Below are 21748 nucleotides of genomic sequence, written 5' to 3' on the forward strand. Positions count from 1 at the left end.
TGTCTTCTTTGCTTGGAACGCCTTCCTCCCAGGTACTCATGGAATTTATTGCCTTACTTCAGTAGAATTTCTACTCAGTGCTTTCTCATCAGAGAGGCCTTTCCTGACCAATCTGTCAAAAAGCAGCACTTGTCATATTCTGTCCTCTCCTGCTTTACTCTTCCTCCTGGTATTTAACAGACATGACAGTATATTACATACTTGTTTCTTGGGTGCCTTTCACACTAGAACGTGAACTTCATGAGGTCTGGAATTTGTCTTGTTTGTTGATTTATTCCCAGTGCCTAGATACTTCCAGGCACGCAGTAGGCATGAATTCTTTGGTTGAAGCAGTAGTACATCCTTATATTTTCCTTATGGATTTCCTAAACTACTGCTGTTCTTGGAACATCACCACATAACTAAAATTTTGGCATTTAATTTTTTCTTACCCTAATTGCCCCACGAATAAACTATCTTCTCATACTATCTCCTATGAGATGTCAAAGCAAATAAAATTTAAGGAAAGGGTTTAAAAGAGCGGGATGCTGTGTGTGTGTATGTGTGTGTGTGTGTGTATTCCTGTTCTTCTGTGTGAAAGTTGTCAGTTGTGTTAGTCTTTGCTCTATCTTTGTGCTTAGAAAGACCTTTGTCCAGTTCCTTTAGTGAACACTCAGGGCAAGGAGAATAGCAAAGAAAAGGATAGAGAACAGTTGTGAAAATTACCAACCTGCAAGCAAAGAGAAGAAAGAGTTCTGTAAATTCTCGTCAATTAAAAAAAGCACATTCCAGTTGACTGCAAGACTTAAACATCTCTGTACGTCTCCAGGCCCAGGATTTATTTGACGGTCTCTTACCCTGCGATTGTGTGCCTTGACACATTTCTTTAACGATTTGTTGTAATTTAAGAGTATTTATTAAAATGAGAACTCTTTTAAGATGCATGTGTGTGGGGTAAGTGATGGGAATGAATATCCTACAAATGGTCATTGGGAAAGTAGCAAGAATTCTCATAAGTTTTTATGGTAAGAAAAATCCTCATTCTTTTGGAGGTAGTGACTGTTGCCAGTTCTGTGTGCGTTTTTCTTTGTGAATAAAATCAACTTGAATGAAGGGCTGGTTACTTGAGGAGAGAAATTCCACTTTTCTTTTAGAATCATTATGTAATGAGGGCTTTGCAAATGTGTTTTAGTTAACTATAATTGGTTAATTATGATTTAGCTAATTATAATTAAACCTTTTTTAAAAAAATTTTAAACTGTTGAAGTTGTCAGTGTGACTAGTGGGAGCCCCTTTTTGGCTGGCTTCTGAGTCTGTCTTCCTTCCTTCTTTCCTTCCTTCCTTTCCTTCCTTCCTTCCTTCCTTCCTTCCTTCCTTCCTTCCTTCCTTCCTTCCTTCCTTCCTTCCCTCCCTCCCTCCCTCCCTCCCTCCCTCCCTTTCCTCCCTCCCTCCCTCCCTCCCTCCCTCCCTTCCTTCCTTCCTTCCTTCCTTCCTTCCTTCCTTCCTTTTTTGACTGCATCGGGTCTTAGTTGCGGCATGTGGGATCTTTCGTTGCGGCGTGTGGGTTTCTCTCCAGTTGTGGTGTGTGGGCTTAGTTGCCCTGTGGCACATGGGATCTTAGTTCCCTGACCAAGGATCGAACCCGCGTCCCCTATGTTGGAATGTGGATTCTTAACCATTGGACCACCAGGGAAATCTCCTGAATCCTTTTAAATATCATCTCAAAATGTTTCAAAGCTGTTGCTCATTGGCAAGAGTATTTTTCAGGCCCATCTTTAATACTCTCTGCCTCAGGATATGAAATGGACTACTCCGTGAGAGCTACTAATTCTTTTTAGTGGAGAATAGTATGAGAGATAAAAGTCTAGGCTCTAGGGATGTGTATCATACTGTTTCTGTTGAGAATTCGTTATGTTAGTCTATTCTAGTGATATACTAGTAATTACATAGATGTGAGGCTGTGTATACATGCTTATAAATACTAGTTCACATTGATGCTTTCAGTTTACCTCTAGCATAATTTTGAAAATAGGCTTTAGTTTTTAGAACAGTTATAGGTTCACAGCAAAACTGAGTGGAAGGCACAGGAATTTCCCATTTACCTTCTGCCCCCCCCACACGCAGAGCTTACCCGTGTATCAGCACCTCCACCAGCACTGGCACAGTTGTGATGATTGATGAAACTGCATTGACACATTATAATCACCTTAAGTCCATAGTTTATGTTAGGGTTCGCTCTTGGTATTGTGCATTTTGTGGGTTTGGGAAAGTGTATAATGACATATATCTGTCAATATAGTATAGTACAGATATTTTTTACTGCCGTAAAAATCCTCTGTGCTATGCCTATTCATCCTTTCCTCTGCTCTAAGCCTTGGCACCCATTGTTCTTTTTACTGTCTCCATAGTTTTGTCTTTTCCAAAATGTCATATAATTGGAATCATATAGTATGTAGCCTTTTTATATTGGCTCCTTTCACTTAGTAATATATACTTAAGGTTCTTTTCATGGCTGAGAATTCATTTCTCTTTTTTGCTGAATAATATTCTGTTGTATGTATATACAGCAGTTCTTTTGAAGAACATCTTGGTTGCTTCCAGGTTTTTAGCAGTTATGAATAAAGCTGCTATAAACATTTGTGTGCTGAGTTTTATGTGGACGTAAGTTTTCAGCTCCTTTGGGTGAATACCAAGGAGTGTGATTGCTGGGTCATATGGTGAGAGTATGTTTTGTTTTATGAGAAACTGCCAAACCATTTTCCAAAGTAGATGTATGATTTTGCATTCCCACCAGCAATGCATGAGAGTTCCTGTTGCTTCACAACCTCACCAGAGTTTGGAGTTGTCAGTGTTCTGGATTTTGTCCATTCTACAATAATAGGTGTTTACTACTATCTCGTTTTTAATTTATACTTCCCTGATAGCATATGATTTGGGGCGTCTTTTCATATGTTTATTTGCCATCTGTATGTCTTCTTCCACTGCTTGTCTGTTAAAGTCTTTGGCTCACTTTTAATCAGGTTGTTTATTTTCTTATTGTTGAGTTGTAAGAGTTCTTCGTATATTTTGGATAACAGTCCTTTATCATATATGTCTTTTGCAAATATTTTCTCCTAGTCTGTGGCTTGTCTTTATATATCTCTTGGCAATGTTTTCTGCAGAGCAGGAAATTTGAATTTTAATCAAATCTAGTCTATCAATTGTTTCTCTCATGTATCATGATTTTGGTGTTGTATCTAAAAAGTCATTGCCAAGCCCAAGGTCATCTAGATTTATGTTATCTTCTAGGAGTTTTATAGTTTTACACATCACATTTTGTGATCCATTGTGAGTTAATTTTTGTGGAGGATGTAAGGTTTGTGTCTAGATTCTTTTTTTTTTTTTTTTTTAGTGCTTGGATATCCGTTGTTATAGCACCATTTGTTGACAAGACTGTCTTTTCTCCATTGTATTGTCTTTACTCCTCTCTGAGAGATCAGTTAGCTCTATCTAGGCCTATTTCTGGGCTCTCTGTTCTGTTCCACTGATCTATTTGTTTATTCTTTTGCCACTACTATACAGTTTTGATTACTGTAGTTTTATAGAAGTCTTTAGGTCAAATAGTATCTCCACCTTTGCTCTTCTCCAGTATTTTGTTGTCTATTCTGGGTCTTTTGCTTCTCCATATACACTTTAGAGTCAGTTTGCTGATATCCACAAAATAGCTTGATAGATTTTGATTAGAATTGCATTGACTCTAGATCAAACTGGGAAGAGCTGACAACCTGGTAATATTGAGTCTTCTAGTTAATGAAAGCAGAATAACTGTTTAGTTCTTCTTTGATTTTCTTCATCAGAGTTTTGTAGTTTTTGTCCTGTAGATCTTGTGCATATTTTGTTGGATTTATATCTAAGTATTTTGGGAGGGGAAGTGCTAATATGAATTTTTTTTTTTAAATTTCAAATTATACTTGTTCATTCCTGGTATATAGGAAAGTGATTTACTTTTCTATATTAACCTTATATCCTGAGACCTTGCTGTATAATGTTTTTTGTTCTTTCAGATTTTCTGCATAGACAGTTATGACGTCTTTGAACAGAGACAGTTTTTTATTTCTTCCTTCTAAATCAGTGTACCTTTCATTTCTTTTTCAGGCCTTACTGCAGTAGCTAGAAGGTGATGTTCAAAAGGAGTTGTGAGAGGGAGATATCCTTACCTTGTTCCGGATGTTAGTGGGAAAGCTTTAAGTCTCTCACCATTAAATATGATGTTGGCTGTACAGTTTTTGTTAGCAATTCTATATCAAGTTGAGGAAGTTCCCCTCTATTCTTAGTTTACTGAAAGTTGTTGTTGTTGATGTTGTTTAAAATCATGAATGGGTGTTAGATATTTGTCAAATGCTTTTTCTGCATCTGTAATTTTTGTTTTTTAGCCTATTGATGTGATGGATTACATTAATTGATTTTCAGATGTTGAACCGGCCTTGCATACCTGCGGTAAATCCCACTTGGTTGTGGTGTATAATTCTTTATATACATTTTTAGATTCAATTTGCTGATATTTTGTTGTGGGTTTTTGGCATCTGTGTTCATGAGAGATATTGGTCTGTAGGTTTTTTGCTTTTTTGTTTTTTTCATTGTGATGTCTTTGTGTATTTTTGGTATTATGGTAGTGCTGGCCTCAGAGAATGAATTGGGAAGTATTTTGTCTGCTGCTGTCTGCCAGAAGAGATTGTAGAGAATTGGTATAATGCCTTCCTTAAGTGTTTGGCGGAATTCAGTGAACCCATTTGAGCCTGGTGCTTTGTGTTTTGGAAGCTTGTTAATTATTGACTGAGTTTCTTTAATAGATATAGGCCTGTTCAGAGTGTTTCCTCTAGTGGTGAGTGTTGGCAAATTGTATCTTACAAGGAATTGTCCCATTTCATCTAGGTTTTAAGATTTGTGGGCATAGAGTTGTTTGTAGTATTCCTTTATTATCCTTTTAATGTCCATGGACCTATAGTGATGGCCCCCTGTTTAATTTCTGATATTAGTAATTTGTGTTCTCTCTTTTTCTTAGTTAACGTGGCTAGAGGCTTATCAATTTTACTGATCTTTTTAGAGAAGCAGGTTTTGGTTTCATTGATTTTTCTCTATTAATTTCCTGTTTTCAGTTTCATTGATTTCTGCTCCAATTTTTATCATTTCTTTCCTTCTGCTTACTTTGGATTTAATTTGCTGTTCTTTTTCTAGTTTCATAAAGTGGAAGCTTAGTTTATTGATTTTTAGATCCTTCTTCATTTCTTATATATACATTCAGTGTTGAATTTCCCTTATTCCCGTTGTGGTCTGAGAGCGGACATTATATGATTTTTATTATTTTGAATTTGTCTCAAGGCACAGAAACAAATTTATTTGGTCTGTTGATAAATGTTCCATCTGATCTGGATAAGAATGTGTATTCTGCTATTGCTGGACAAAGTAGTCTAAAGATGTCCATTATATCCAGTTGATTGATGGTGGTGTTGAGTTCAGCTAGCTGCTTACAGAGTTTCTGTCTGCTGGATCTATTTTTGATAGATGGCTATTAACGTCCCTGTATATAATAGTGGATTCATATATTTGTCCTTGTGGTTCTATCAGTTTTTGCCTCATTTATTTTGACACTGTTGTTAAGTGCATACGTGTTAAGAATTGTTATGTGTTCTTGGAGAATTGACCCTTGTAATCTTATGTAATGTTCCTCTTCATCCCTGTTAACTTTACTTGCTATGAAGTCTGCTGTGTCTGAAATTAATTATAGCTTCGACTTTTTTTTTTTTCATCTAAAGTCTACTGTCTTAGCAAATTTTCAGTATTTAAGTATTACAGTATTATTAACTATAGTCATCATGCTGGTGCATTAGATCACCAGACATATCCATTCTATAAAACTGCAACTTTGTACCCTTTGACCAACAGCTCCCCATTTCCCCCACCCCTAGCCACTGGTAACTACTGTTCTTCTCTCTGCCCAACTTTACATTTTTAATTAGAATTTTGATTTAGTTTGTTAGTTTCTCTAGGCTATAGGCTTTTCAAAGTCCCACCGGAAGCAACTTTTCTCAGATTGTCCTTGGTACATCAATTCCATTCTCAGGAATCTAGAGTCAGTGAGAATTTGCTTGAGTCCTTCCTTCCATATTTTAATTAACACAAGGTTAAATGACACCTTCAGACTATATCATTAATAGTTTTATCCAGCACTCTTAGTTTATACTAGACTTCAGTCTTGCCCAAGGAACCTTATTTCTCACAAAGGAAGAACATCATCAACCTGGGTGCATGCTTGTCTTGGCTTTCACTTTGCATAGACCAATCTCTCGATTTTCCAAGTCTTTTTCTAAGAGTTACCTCAGCTCTTCTCTTTGTGAATACCCACCTCAACTACTTTTTCAGAAACTCTGCCTTGATCATTAGACTTCACTAAGCCTGTTCTCTAGAGTTTTTGTGTAGCCAGAAGTCTGTACCTTAATTCTATGTGGAGACATTTATAATGGATATTGTGTTTTACCTGAAAGTCTAGACATGATATTTAATCATTCTTTTTCTCTGAATGAGTTTAGCAGATCTGGAGGCAAAACTTCTCACTAAAAGCCCTAAGAAGGGGAGCTATTGTAAATGATATATTAAAAAAAAAACACCCAAAAAACAAGAACCAAAACTGGCTGCCAATTGTACATTACAAATATATAAAAATATGATATATATTTGTATGTTTGCTTTGTATTAAACTTATTTGTAGCATATTAACTGTAGGAACTTTTGTGGATGTCATTTCCAGCATATGGAGTAAATGTTTAACTAATTTTTAATCAGTCACTAAACCAAAAGGGAAAAAAAAGGTGTTTAAGGCTGGTGTGTCTTTTAACATGATTTCTAGTGTTTCCCCTAGGTTTGGAAATTAATTATTTTTATTATCCGTATTTTCTAAATGGTTTTTAAAATTGTAGTTTTGGTCCTGTCTTTGACTTCTGAGCTGTTTAAGAGAGTTTTAAAAATTTCCAAATATTTGTGTGGATTTTCTGCTTGTTTTTTGTTATTCATTTTTTTTTAAGAACTTTTATTGAGATACAGTTAACATACAATAAACTGCATATATTTAGAGTGTACTATTTGGTATCCCAATCTCCCAATTCATTCCCCACCAAACCTCCCCGCTTTCCCCACTTGGTGTCCATGTGCTTGTTCTCTACATCTGTGTCTCCATTTCTGCCTTGCAAACCGGTTGATTTGTACCATTTTTCTATATTCCACATATATGTGTTAATATATGATATTTGTTTTTCTCTTTCTGACTCACTTCACTCTGTATGACAGTCTCCAGGTCCATCCATATCTCTACAAATGTCCCAGTTTCCTTGCTTTTTACAGCTGAGTAATATTCCATTGTATATATGTACCACATCTTCTTTATCCATTCTTCTGTTGATGGGCATTTAGGTTGCTTCCATGTCCTGGCTATTGTAAATAGTGCTGCAGCGAACATTGGAGTGCATGTGTCTTTTTGAAGTATGGTGTTCTCTGGGTATATGCCCAGTAGTGGGATTGCTGGGTCATATGGTAACTCCATTTTTAGTTTTGCAAGGAGCCTCCATACTGTTCTCCATAGTGGCTGTACCAATTTACATTCCCACCAACAGTGCAGGAGAGTTCCCTTTTCTCCGCACCCTCTCCAGCATTTACTTTTTGTCAATTTTCTGATGATGCCCATTCTGACGGGTGTGAGGTGATACCTCATTGTAGTTTTGATTTGCATTTCTCTAATAATTGTTATTCATTTCTAATTTTACTATACTGTGTTGGTTTTGCATACCTTTTACATTCTGGAATTTGAGGTTTCTCAATGTATTCATTGGCTTTGGAAAAATCTCAGCTATTATATATCAAATATCCCCTTTGTACCAGTCTTTCTTTCTTCTGATTAAATGTTTATTAGACTGTTTCACTGTGTTTGTTGTCATTTACCTTTTTTAAGAAATTTTTTTATACTTTTGTCCCTCTGTCTTTTATCCTAGACAGATCATTCTAGATAGATCTTACAGTTTTCTTATCCCCTAACCATCTAATCTCTTGTTAAACATAGCAGTTGAGCCCATTTATTGTGTTTTAAAAATACTTTATTATTCTTTTTCAAGTTTGCAACTTTTTGTAGTTTTTAGTTTCCTCCTACAAGTTTTAATGCTTAGATTTTATTACCTTTAGCATAGTAAATACAGCTGGTTTAAAATTGTTGTTCGATTTTTCCAATATCAGGAGTCCGTGGTTTTGTTTCAGTTGTTTCTGCTCATATCATCTTGTCTCCTCATGTAACTGATTATCTATGCTGTGTGCTGGACAATATACTTGATAGTTTATTTGTAGAAATAGAGTGATGATTTTTTTCCCCCTCAAAGATGTTTTTTCTTTGATTCCCCTCCCTGCCCCACACCAGTACCTAGGGGTACTAGTATTTTAGAATGACCTCTGTTCAGTTTCAGAGCTCTATTTTCTGTTCCAAGCATGTGACTCAAAGCTGTGCAGCAGTCGTTGCAAAGATGGGTTTCTGGTTCACTCTTCCTGTTAATGTCCAGCTCTCTGGGGTTCCTGCCATCCTGAGTTCTCATTCCCTGGATGGTTGTAGAGTTCTAGGACCATCCATGAGTCTGTTGAAAGTCCAAGTGCATGCTCTTAGTTGCCTCTTCCTGGGCAGCTGACACCCCCATGGGAAATGCAGCCCTGAATACCAGGCTCACATTCCTCTCATAATTCTTTACTACCTTGTTAACTTTTTTGATGCTTTTAAGACTTTTTTACTTTTAAAAAATATCTCACTCAGTTTTTGTATTTGTCGTCAACAGGAGAGTTGTTTCAAATTACCTAGTCTGCAGTTAGTGAAGTAGACGTTTTCTAGAATTTTCTCTGCATTCTAATATGTGCTAGTTTGTGTAAATTTTTGGAGGCCTTGAATAGAATGTGTAGCCTCTTATTGTTTCCTTGGATAGTGTATGAAACTTGATATCCACTTATTAGATTCTGTCAGCCAGGATGTTGTTATTAAAAGTAAAATAATGCAGATTCCAAGAAAGGACGAAATCGATGGTTCATGTACTGTTGTGTTCAGAGGTCAGATGGGTTTGAGTTGGCTCAATTCAGGCACGCTGTTGTCACTCAGTGCCTGGTTCGTTGCATCCTGTGGCTGACTCCCCTTGAGGGCAGATGGTTGCCTGCAGACTTGGGTACTGCATGGGTTCTTGTCCGTATCCCTGGAGAGGGAGAGTGACTCTGTATCAGCTGAACAGAATTCTAGGACCAGTTTTCATCACATGTCTGTCTCTGACCCAGCCTGTTTTAAAAGTAAACCAGTCTCTGGTATCCACGTTCAATTGTCAAAGCTCACTCCTAGAGTTAGGAATGGGGGCAGCATGATGGCTTCAGTGGCAGAGGGATGAAATGGGTGCCTAGGGGGTACCACGTAGGTGATGCTTGTAGATTATGCTATGGGGATCCTCTGCCTGTTTCTTAACCTTTTATCTGCTTCCTCTTTTAAGGGCTGAGGCAGCTTATTTTTTCTGCTGCTTTGATTGAGCTGCTTTAATATGTAGAATTGATCCTTCCTTTGTTTCAAGAATGCGTTTTTCCATAGAATCCTTGAATATTTTTTCTGTTCAGTGTATTTTCTTTGTCAAGTAGTGGCGATTATACATGTTTGTTGTGTGTGTTGTTTTCTTCCTTGACTAATCTTCTTTCATCGCTTCCACTGTTTTAGATTCTTCTGTGTGTTTTCTCCAGTTCGTCCACCACATTACCAACATTGTCTTCAGAATTATTGTTGTTGCTTCATGTGATCCTCTTGTTTTCAGTTCTGCAGTTATTTTGATTTCTTCGATTTCTTCACTTCGACTCACTCTCAACGATGTAGTGATTAGCAGTTAAAGTTCTGGAGCCACACTGCTTGTGTTTGAATCCAGATTCCTCTGCTGATTGTGTTCTTGAGCAAAGTTCCTTAACCTCTTACCTTGCTTCCTCCCCTGTAAAGTGGAGATGATGATAGTAGCTACGCTTGGGGGATACACCTCCATGGGGCTCTTGCACCTCACACGTGTTGCTGGATATGCCAAGAGTGGAAGGCCTTGACTGCTCCTTATCTAGGCCTTTTCTCAGGGTTGTGTTTGCAGTGAGCAGCCTTGAAGAATGAGGTCATGTCTCCCTCTGGGACAAAGGGAAGGCTTGTTTAATGCCTACTGTAAAAGGAGGGGTTCCCCATACTCTTTGTTCCTCGTAATACAGTTCGCTGCAAGTGCAGGCATTCATTTGGTCACATGGTTTTGTCCCCATGACACTTGGGGGCCAGAAGGGACTGGCAACAATATCCTCTTACTTGTTCTGCTTGCTGTGCAGTGAGTAGTGCCGTCTTTGGCCTTTGATCCAGGAGTCTTGTGTCTTCTGCCAGCATCTATATGAAACAGTAACATACTAACTTACTAGCTTGTGTAAAGTCCTAGGCCCAGAAGCCATCTTCATAAGGTGGTTGTGAAGTTTAAATGAGTTAATGCCTCTAACCACCTACAACATTGCCTAGGACTTCGTAAGCACTTACTAAATGTTAGCCATGAAGATGTTTCTTAAGTGTCATTTGCATTAGATTTTTAGGCCTAAATAAAGATAAAGGCTCAGAAGAAGATGAAGATTGCTATAAATAACTGTTATTATATGGTGAAGATGTATGTTGTAATTTGTTGGGTTTATTTAGTTTCTTTTATTAGTTGTGAAAAATGAGTACCCATTAAAAACACACTTAAAAAAAGTCGTATAGAAGAACTAAAGGAAATATATTTTTTTTAAAGGAAACATTTTTAATTAAATGAAATATCCAGAGAACAGTTGAATTTTAACAATTACTATTTTAATTAATGTCACTGTGGTTTTGAGTTCTTGATATAAGTATTGGAGTCTTTTTCTTAATTCTTTTGTGCTTGCATTAAAAAAATCACATTAAATGTATAGTGGTAATGCGTATTTGTGAAAATTTATAAAACTAAGGATGAGTATAAAGAGAATAAGTTAGCTGTAAAAGTGTTAACTCCTAGGGAACCACTATGTGACATTTTTGTTTATTTATCATCACATTTTAAAGGCTTTACATGTCCTGTGAAAGTAGTGACTATCTTGATATTATTAATGAGTGAAAACATTTGAAGTAGTTTAGTGAATAAAGATAAGGTAAGTAAAATATTTGCTCTTTCTAATGTTGTGCTAATCCTTCAGCCCTATAGCACAGTTTGGATGTAGTGGATACATTAGATTCAGTAAGCTACACCCAGAAATGGAAAACATAACTGTTGGAATGCAGACTTTCTTTTGAGCACTGCTGTTCAAAAGAAGGAAAGGATGTGATCACACAATTTCTTAGATATGTTTTCTTCTGCAGTCTTAGTAGTATAAAGGAAGCAAAAAAATATTGCCAATTCTGTGGAGGTTAAGTTAGGAGAGAGAAAGATAACTTTTATTCTACTTAGTAGTTGACTGAAGCACAGCAGCATGCATATGGTTTGGGTAACTAGTAGAAAACGCATGTTGGTGTTGACTAACGTAATTACCAAATACTAGCCCATTTAAAAATGTAGTTTATTTTTTTCTGTGCTTTTTCTAATTTATGTGTTTGTGTATAATAAGATTTATCTGCTTGCTTTATATTATACAGTGTATAATTAATTAATTAAACGATTATTGAACATCATCCAGATTTTGTGATAGGCTCTGGTTTGTAAAACAGATAAAGTAGCTGCTTTCATAGAGTGTATAGTCTAGTGGGGTTCCACCTCCTATGAATGGTACATGTTTTTGTGCCACCAACCCCTATGGCAGGCTCTTTCCCAAATAATGTTTTTAAATGAATAAAATAAAATTGCAGAGATAGTTATTTTAAAATATTATCAAAATAGAAAAAAGCAAAATTTGTAATTTTGTAACGTGTTCTTTTTATTTACTCTTCAGTCATAAAATCTGATTTATAATTACTGTAATTTTGAAGCAGTGATGAGGGTGAATGATATCTTGGGGATATCTGCAAGCACTGAATGTGGTGGCAGAGACATGAGTATTGCTATACCACTCTGCTTGTGCATATATTCAGGATGAAATGGGTTTTTTAGAATTCTAAATCTCAAAGGTTAGCAAAAATAAAGATGTCATTTCTCTCTCCAGCGTCCTGGAATCCCTGATTAAATACATTCTAAAAATTAATTAAAAGATAGGGTGCTTTTTTTTTAATTGATGTATAGTTGATTTACAATGTTGTGTTAGTTTCTAGTGTACAGCAATGTGATTCAGTTATACACATATATTCTTTTTTTTAAAATTTTTATTTATTTATTTGGCTGTACAAGGTCTTAGTTGTGGCACATGGGATCTTCATTGCAGCACGTGGGATTTTTTAATTGTGGCATGCGGGATTTTTAGTCATGGCATGCAAACTCTTAGTTGCAGCATGTGGGATCTAGTTCCCTGACCAAGGATTGAACCCAGGCCCCCTGTATTGGGAGTGCAGAGTTGCCACTGGACCAGCATGGAATTCCCGATATGTTCTTTTTCAGATTCTTTTCCCTTATGGTTTATTACAGGATATTGGCTACAGTTCCCTGTCCTATACAATTGTTGTTTATCCATCCTATATATAATAGTTTCCATCTACTAATCCCAAACTCCCAATCCATCCCTTCCCTGCAACCGTAAGTCTGTTCTCTGTGTGTGAGAGTCTGTACACAAATAAATTTGTGTCATATTTTATTTATTTATTTTAAATTTATTACTGTTATTATTATTTTTGGCCATGTCACGTGGCATGTGGTATCTTAGTTCCCCAACCAAGGATTGAACCCACGTCCCCTGCAGTGGATGTGTGCAGTCTTAACCACTGGACTGCAAGGGAAGTCCCTGTATCATATTTTAGATTCCACATATAAATGGTATCATGTGGTATTTGTCTTTCTCTTTCTGACTTACTTTGCTTAGTATGATAATCTCTAAGTCCATCTGTATAGCTGCAGATGGCATTATTTCATTCCTTTTTATGGCTGAGTAATATTCCGTTGTATATATACCACACCTTCTTTATCTGTTCATCATTTAGATTGTTTCCACGTCTTGGCTATTGTAAATAATGCTGCTCTGAACATAGGGGTGCAAGTATCTTTTCAAATTATAGTTTTGTCCAGATATGTGCCAAGGAGTGGGATTGCTGGTTCGTATGGTAACTCTATTTTTAGTTTTTTGAGGAACCTCCACACTGTTCTCCATAGTGGCTGCACCAATTTACATTCCTGTCAGCAGTGTAGGAGGGTTCTCTTTTCTCCACACCGTCTCCAGCATTTGTTATTTGTAGACTTTTTAAAAAAAGTAAGTTTATTTATTTATTGTATTTATTGTATTTATTTATTGGCTGCATTGGGTCTTCGTTGCTGCATATGGGCTTTCTCTAGTTGTGGCGAGCAGGGGCTGCTCTTCGTTGCAGTGTGTGGTCTTCTCTTGTTGCAGAGCATGGGCTCTAGGTGCATGGGCTTCAGTAGTGTCACACGGGCTCAATAGTTGTGGCTTGTGGACTCTAGAGCACAGGCTCAGTAGCTGTGGCGCATGGGCTTAGTTGCCACGCAGCATGTGAGATCTTCCCAGACCAGGGCTTGAACCTGTGTCCACTGCATTGGCAGGCGGATTCTTAACCACTGCATCACCGGGGAAGTCCCTGTTATTTGTAGACTTTTTGGTGATGACCATTGTGACTGGTGTGAAGTGATGCCTCATTGTAGTTTTGATTTACATTTCTCAAATAATTAATGATGTTGGGCAGAGAGATAGGGTGCATTGAAGGAATGTACTGTGCGTTGGTAAGGAGGCCGTAATTGGACTCTAGAATATTTTCAGCACCTTATAGTCTATTATGCTGTCATGTTGGTGAGTTTGCTGAATATATTTGTAGGATAACATGCAGCTCTTTCAAAGAATTATTTAATTTTTTGGGAGAAAATTTTCACATTGTCCAAGATCAAAATATTTTATTTCCATGAACTTTACTATGAGGTAAACGTTCTTTCTACTTTATAATTTTATTCAGTAGTGCTTAAGAAGTAAAGAGAAAAAAATCTTTATTTTCAGCTTTCATCTCATGTTATTCATATTCAACAAATGACTCCTTAGTAACGTGGTCCTAGTAAAATGTTAACATTTCTCTTTAACATTAATTTATTTATAAAACTTAAGTGCCACGATCACATATTGTGCTAGGCAGTGCGTAGTAGTGGAATGAGCACCTTTGGGCTTTGGAGTTACACAAATCTTGTTGTGTATCCCAGCTTTGCTTCCTATTAGTTATGTGACCTCAAGCTTGTTGTTTAACTTTCAGACTTCAGTTTTTTTAAATGAGGGTAATATGTTTTATATATATATTTCTTTTTTTTTAAAGAGAAGAATTTTGTGAGAGAACTATTAGGCACACTTCTACTTGTCTTTTTAGTTTCATCTGGGTTTCTGATACCTTTCGGAAGCCTTTCTAAGCCATGTTTCCCACCTTGTCTCGTAACTCCCATGATACCTTGCGCCTTCACCATCACAGTTACTGTGTCCTTTTGTCATCATTTGCTATTTCCTGAACAGATCCGTTAAGGATAGGAATCGTGACTCTATTTTCCCCACAATACAGTTTAATAATGTGTGATCTGACATCAAGAGTTTGAGATCTGGTGGGTAATATCCAACTCGGTGTAAAGTCAATACATAGCTGCAGTGAGTGAATGTAGATAAGCGGAGCAGCAGCCGCACACCTGCACTTGCTGTGTACCTAGGGAGTTAGGCTGTGCCCAGTGTATTGTCTTTTTTGGTCCTAGAGACAGTCTCATAGTAGGTGGCATTAGCTATCTTTTAAATGATTAGCAGACTGAAACTGAGATGAGGTTAAGCAAGTTGCCATGGCCACATTGCTGGCCAGTGACTGAGCTATGATGCAAATTCTGGACCATTGGATTCCAAGCCTTTGATTTTATTTAACTAAAACAGTAAAACAGCCTTTGCTAATTTTTTTTCAACATAATAAGTTGTTTATTTGAAAATTAATAAAACAGATAAACCTATCATGATGTGGAGCCGTAAGAAAAGACAAATAACATTAGAAATGACAAAGCATACGTTGCTATGGGTCCAGAGGAGTTTGTTTTTTTGCAGCATTTGCTATTAATTTTAAACTTTTGTGTGTGTCATGGAGCCAGCTATTTAGGATTAAGTAAGAGTCTTGGGAGGTAGAATGGCATTGTGTGAGCAGGGCCAGAGCTAATTTACCGCTGCATCCCATTTGCCTTTGTGGGTACAAAGATTTGCCCAGCACGTAGGCGGCACCATTGCTGCAGGTGCGCAGGCTGTCTGAGTTCTCCCAGGACCTTCCTCACACATGGTTAGGTGCTTCAGTGTAGTTACCACCCACATGGGACACCTCATGGTTTGAGAGTAAATACAGGTAGGTGCTATGAATACCACCCCCCCACCACGGTCTGCTCATCCCCAGGGCTGGAGAGGACTCCACCCTTCTGGTTTTAGAGCATTTTGTGACCATCTGGCATTGTCAGTATTTTAGGTCAGGTTCAACATAAGGAGAAAGATACACTAGAGATTTTATATCAAAGAAAAATATAACACTTAAATGTTTTAAATGTTTAAAAAAAGTATCTGCGTGTTCTAATTTGCACAGTCCTGGACTGTAGGCATTTGAATGAATAGAATCCCATGAAAGGCAAAAACTCTGTAAAGGTTGAATGGCTAGCTTTCTTGTGTTAGGCATAAGTACAGGTTGTTGTTTAAGAAGCATTTTCATTAGTGAGCTGCAGTTTACCAGGTACTCACATCAGAGCTGTTCCCTCAGTTGTCTCTGGGTTCACAGGCATTTCATCCAGAGCGTCTCTGGGTGGCATCTCTTGTTGGATATTTGGGTATCAGACAGAGTTGTCTGTCTCTCATTCTGCTGCCAGATTCTGACAGTCTTTCCAAGACTTCGGCTAGGAGAAGAGAGAGAGACACACACTAGATTAATTGTCCTGCCTTGACTTTGACGGGTAGTGAGATCTAAGTTATTCTACTAAATGAAGAGTGACAGCTAAAAAAGGTGCGTTCTATTATTACATATAGTTTCACATATTTAGGGATACCTTTTTCTATTTCTATTTTGTGGCTGAAACTGTTCCCTAGGAAGCAGTTATAAGATTCTTCCTTATTCCTTAAAAAACTAACGATTAAAACAGTAAAATCCAAACCCCAAATAAGACCAGAACCCACTAAACCCTTACTGTGTCTTTGGCAGAGCCAGTAGGAGTAATAGCTAGAGGAGGAACGAGAACTCTTAAAGCCTGCTTCACTGCTTCCTCCTCGGGGCTCAGACCTGCTCCTGGTCCCAGTTCTTAGAAAGAAAAGAAAATCCATTTGTCTGAATCTCTTTATTTTCCCTCTGAAATTTCAAAAGGTTGTGTACCTGAAGACCCACCAACCTACCAAGAAGTCATATTTAACCTTACCTTTCCTTTCTAGGCCTAATGTGAGAGAGAGAGAGAGACAGACAGGCAGACAGATTGTCCTCTTATTTCCTTCCCCTTATTTATAAGCAACAAACAAAACCCACAAAATGTTTAAAGTGTTACATATTTTCTTTTTCAGGGAGACAGAAACAAGGGAATTCCTGAGATTGTGCCTCAGTTTGCCAGAAGAAGAAATTTGACTAGAGGCCATAGTGGTAGTTAGCAACATACTGAGAGAGAGCAGACAGGTCATACCCTATTGGAGGTACCCTGATTTGGGGTGGGGTGCAGGCTACATGAGCTGGCTCTTAGCAGAAACGCGTTCCCAGGGGACATAGTGACACGACCCTCGTCCATCTGGCTCGTTGTCTGTAAGCTTCTGAGGCCCTCTTCTCACTCCTCTTTCATTGTTCTCCCCTCCCCTCTCCTCGCCCCTCCCCTCCCCTCCCCTTCACTCATCCGCTTTCTTATCACCTCATAATAGAAATGGTACAAAAAGGGCATATCTCACATGTGCTCTGGGCATCTCTGGGTAGAAATTAATGCTTCTTTAAATATATTTTATATATAGTCATTTTAGAGTACTTTGAATATTATAGGCAGAGAGAATCTCAAGCAGTACCATATTCCTTTCTTTCTTTAGTTGTAAAAGTGCTAGAGGGCAGGCAACAGAGTAATTTCTGGCTCTCTCCAGATGCTTTCCCTAGAGCTCTGGAGGCAGCTGGTCTGCTTTTCAAGTTACTGCAGGTCACAGCACGACCAAATATTTTGATACCGCGTAAAAGGTGTCCGTGGACTAGCAGACGCTGCCATCGCTATCTCTGGCCTGCTCCCCAGCCTGCCTGTCGTAAGTTCTTGTTATGGCAGTTCTCCACACCTGTGCCGGTTTCTGTGTTAATTAGAGCATAGGTTAAACTGCTGTCACACAGATGCCCAAATACAGCAGTGGCTTAAATAAAACATGCATTTTTCTTTCAGGTAATATTTCTGAGAGTGAGAGGTCCAAGCTGATGGGGTGTCTCTTGCTCCCTGTGGTTATTGATAGACCCAGGTTCCTTCTGTCTTGTTTCTCTGCCCTCCTCAGAGTGTTGTTCCCCTCTGCAGCATTGCAGCTGGGTTACTGACACGTCCATGGCCCAGTCCATAGGAAAGAGGGAACAAAAGTTAGTCCAGAACAAACCCCTTCCTTTAAGGTGATGTAGAAATTGCATGGTTACTTCTGGTCATATTCTGTTGGTGAGAACTTGCCATGCTTAGCTGCAAAAAAGATTGGGAAATAAAGTCTGTGGCTCGGCAGTTATGTGCTCTGCTAAGACTTGAACAACATAAAAGAAAGAGAGGGACTTTACTGGTGGTCTGGTGATTAAGACTTAGCCTTCCACTGCAGGAGGTGCGGGTTCAGCCCCTGGTCAGGGAGCTAAGATCCCACATGCCTTGTGGCCAAAAGACCAAAACATGAAACAGAAGCAATATTGTAACAAATTCAATAAAGACTTTAAAAAATGGTCCACATCAAAAAAAAAATCTTAAAAAAATAAAGAGGATGGATTTTTGTCCATTGTCCATTTTTCTATAGGGTTATATACCTTATTCATCTGTGGCGTTCTTTACATATTCTGGATTTGAATACCTTTTTGGGAATACAAATCGCATGTGTTTTCTTTCAGGCTGTGATGTACTTTTAAATTTTGTTCATGGGGTTCTTTGTCTTTCAATCTGTGACGTATTTTAAAATTTTGTGGGGTCCTTTGTCATATAGAAATTAATATTTTTATATAGTAAAATTTGCAGATCTTTTTATAATCCTTCTTTGATACAAAGAATTTTTGTATTTGTATTTTGTATTTGTGGATTTGATTCTATACCAATTTTGTGGCTAGGGGTAGATAATTAATAGGCCCCACAAGCACTTACTTTATGGTCAACTCTTCTATTTCAGCTTTGAAAAGAAACATTTTAAATAGGAAAACCAAAACCATCTGTTTGATGCCTCATTTCATCATTAGTTTTATGATTTGACAGGACTTACAGTTATTTATAGTTTTTTGTAACTAAAAAATTAATAGTTCCCAAAATCATTCGTCAGAATAGTTCCTGAAAATTCATCTTGAATCTAGAAGACTTTGGTAGGGAAGTCATATTGAAGTGCTGATCTGAGAGGTAAGAGATCAAATTTGGTGTGAAAGTGAGTGTTCAAGCTGCTAGCTATGCCTCGTATATGCAGTTAAAGTATGATCTGGAGCTCAGGAGAGGAGTTAGAGGTGTTGGTTTAAAAGTCAGTAAGTCCAGAGGAGATTGCTGAAACCTGGATAATAATTAAGTTCTTCAAAGATGAGCATGTAAAGGACATATAGAGAGCTGTACTCACATTTAGAGGTCTCACACCAGTGAAAGAGACCGTTTAATATATTAGACCATTTAATCTTTGTTAACAACCTCATGAGATATAGGTGGTTTTCTAATTTTATGAGGGGTAAATTGAAGCTGAGTGATGACATCTACATAAAGTTGCCTAGTTAGTAGTTTGTTGAACTGGTACTTCGGAACAGGTCCTCATGACTCCAAAGCCCATAGTAATCCATGATGTCTCCCTGCATTTAGAGGGAAGAACATTTCACTGAGGAGGGAGTACTCCTTTGGTGCTAGATGAATTTCTGGAATGTTTGAAGGCTTCTGAGTGGCCCCAGAATTATGAGTTCTTTTGTCACCAGTGGAGGTGGAGAGAACAGTGCTGTGGTGGGAGGATGATGCCTAGTAGGAAGGGTCAGTTTAGGGACAGGGTAGTGGAGGGCAGCCGCTCCAGAGTCCCATTGCCTGCAGTTTGGTGGTGAAAGGAAGAAAAGACAGGAGGAGCTTAAACGACTGTAAGCTGTTTGTTTTGTTTTGTTTTGTTTTGTTTCTGGTTTGTGGGTAGTGGTGCAGAAAGGTGTAAGTAAATTTCAAGTAAGAAAAGAAAGATGGAGCCAAGAGCATGGGATTGCATCAGGAATGCCAGTGCAGGGATCATGCCTGCTCCTGTCTAACAATACAGCATGAGAGGCAGGGTGGATATATTGTTTCATTTAAAGAGAAGAATGGTATTAGGGGTAATGGTGTTTGAAAATCCTCTCAACAGTTAGGTTGCCTCCTAAGAAAGTATGTGTGAGCTGTCTGGGTTGGAGTCTTGAGGATAACAGAAAAGGGCCCTGGAGTCAAGGTGTGTTCTTTCCAGTCATTTAGCTTTTAGAATGGCTGATCATTAGAGGCTGTAATGTTTGTTTTAAATTAATTATAATTTCAATTTATAAATTATGAAGAAACTTTTTTATGAGTCATATTTGTTCTGTAGAGGAACTGCTATAATCCTGAAAATAAGGTTCTTAGCTGTTATTACTAAGATTTAAACGTCTTTCAGTCAATTGTAATTTGGAAAAGTATGCCATGTTTTACATTATTTTATCATTGTATAATAGAGAATAAATATAAACAGTGCCATTAATTATATATATAAGCTTTTCCTGTGTTAGCTAAGTATTGTCATTTGTTGTTTCATTTTTCCTTTACGATATATGCTTTATAGATAAATTCACTAAAGATTGAAATAATGCAACATGACTTTTTTTTTTCCCATTGTCAGTTTTCCTACTCTTTTTTTTTCTCAAGAACTTTTATCGAGATACAGTTAACATACAATAAACTGCATATATTTAGAGTGTACAATTTGGTATCCCAATCTCCCAATTCATTCTTCCCCAACCCTCCCCGCTTTCCCCACTTGGTGTCCATATGTTTGTTCTCTACATCTGTGTCTCCATTTCTGCCTTGCAAACCGGTTGATTTGTACCAGCAAAATGACTTTTTATATTCTCTTGTTTACTATTAAGCAGAAATCAAAGAACAGTCAGCAGAAGAGGATGCTGAAGCAGAAGTGGACAGCAGCAAGCAGCCAGTCCCAGCCCTTCAGCGTTCTGTGTCTGAGGAATCTGCGAGCTCCCTGGTCTCTGTCGGTGTAGAAGCCAAAATCAGGTTAGAGAATGAATGCAGCTGAATTGGAGACTAGTGACGGGAAGAAGAGCAGTGAGTTGACTGTACAGGAAATTCAGAGAGTGCAAGCTTCGGACGTAAATCTGGGTGGAATTTTAGAGCTGATAGCTCTGTGTGTAGCTGGGTGGAGTACATCTGTGGGCTTGGGTGGCTGTGGAACAGAGCGTGTTACTCTGCTCTCCAGGCCAGAACAGAGTGTTTCCAGTATGCGGTTCCTAGAAGAAGTAGTCTAAACTTTTAGCATAAGGACCGGTTTTTGATTTTCTTGTAAACTTAAGTTTATTCTCTTGTTCTTTACCCTCTCTTCATTCTTTGAAAAAAGAAATACAGGTTGTATAACCTCTCTGTGTATAATTCAGCTTAAGTCTTGCAAGTAATTTTTTAGATCTTACCTGGAAGACATGAATAAAACTGAAACCATCCATCACTTGAATATTCCCATCTTGTTCAAATGTTTTCTTTCTTTTCCTTTTGGCACATTTTGTCGGCTTCTGTGGAGACCCCCCACCTTTATAATATTGAAGTCCTCAGGTCGAAGTCCTTGGTGTGTTTACTTTTATTATTCAGTCTGATAGCAAGGCCCTGTCTGTGTGCTAATGAACTTCACATTTGTATTTCCAGGGCTGACCTTTCTCTGATCTCTAGACTTTCCTATCCATCTGTCTGCTTGACATCTCCATTTGAAAGTATACTAGGCACTGCAGCCATAACATGTCCGAAACCACTCTTGAGTCTGACCCCACACCTGCCCCAAATCTTCACCCCAGTATTTCTTCATTTCAGTAAATAATACCAGTATTCACCCAGTTGCTTAGGCTAAAACCCTTTGAGTTATTCTGTGATTTCTATCTTTTCTCATACCCCACATCGTAAATTTTGTAGCTCAACTTTAGAAGATACCTCAAACAAGTGCTTACCCTCTTAACTTGCCTGCCCTGTTAGTTCAAGTCCCTCTTATCCTTAGGAGGCTGTAGTTTCCTTTTAAGTGGTCTCTCCACTTCTCTTTGCTTTCCCCAGTCCAGATTGTTCTTAGCACAGTTGCAAAAATGATCACTCTAAAACGTGTCAAGTTTCCCCCAAACTCTCTTTAATCGCTATCTCTTATATTTAAATTAAATATTTAAATTATATTAAAAAATTCAAATCCCTACCATGTTCTGCATCTTGGGGAAGGTTTGAAAATTTTCAAAATAAAAGAGTAGGATGAAAAATAAATA

General features: G+C 37.9%; 1 protein-coding gene across 19 annotated transcripts in view; it reads left to right on the plus strand.

The window, feature by feature from the left end:
• Positions 1 to 21748, plus strand: part of KMT2C (lysine methyltransferase 2C) — a 268850-nt gene that overhangs the window by 78391 nt on the left and 168711 nt on the right. For 17 of the 19 annotated variants that reach the window (XR_009053403.1, XM_057733880.1, XM_057733884.1 and 14 more), the window contains exon 3: positions 20372 to 20513. Coding sequence is in view for 18 of the 19 variants with exons in the window: in XM_057733880.1 (XP_057589863.1) it covers positions 20372 to 20513 (142 nt within the window). In the remaining variant the exon portion in view is untranslated. The remainder of the gene's footprint in view (positions 1 to 20371; positions 20514 to 21748) is intronic. The other 2 variants (XM_057733881.1, XM_057733898.1) reach the window with 1 other exon arrangement.

This window comes from Hippopotamus amphibius, chromosome 4, assembly GCF_030028045.1.
Source record: "Hippopotamus amphibius kiboko isolate mHipAmp2 chromosome 4, mHipAmp2.hap2, whole genome shotgun sequence".
NCBI lineage: Eukaryota > Metazoa > Chordata > Mammalia > Artiodactyla > Hippopotamidae > Hippopotamus > Hippopotamus amphibius.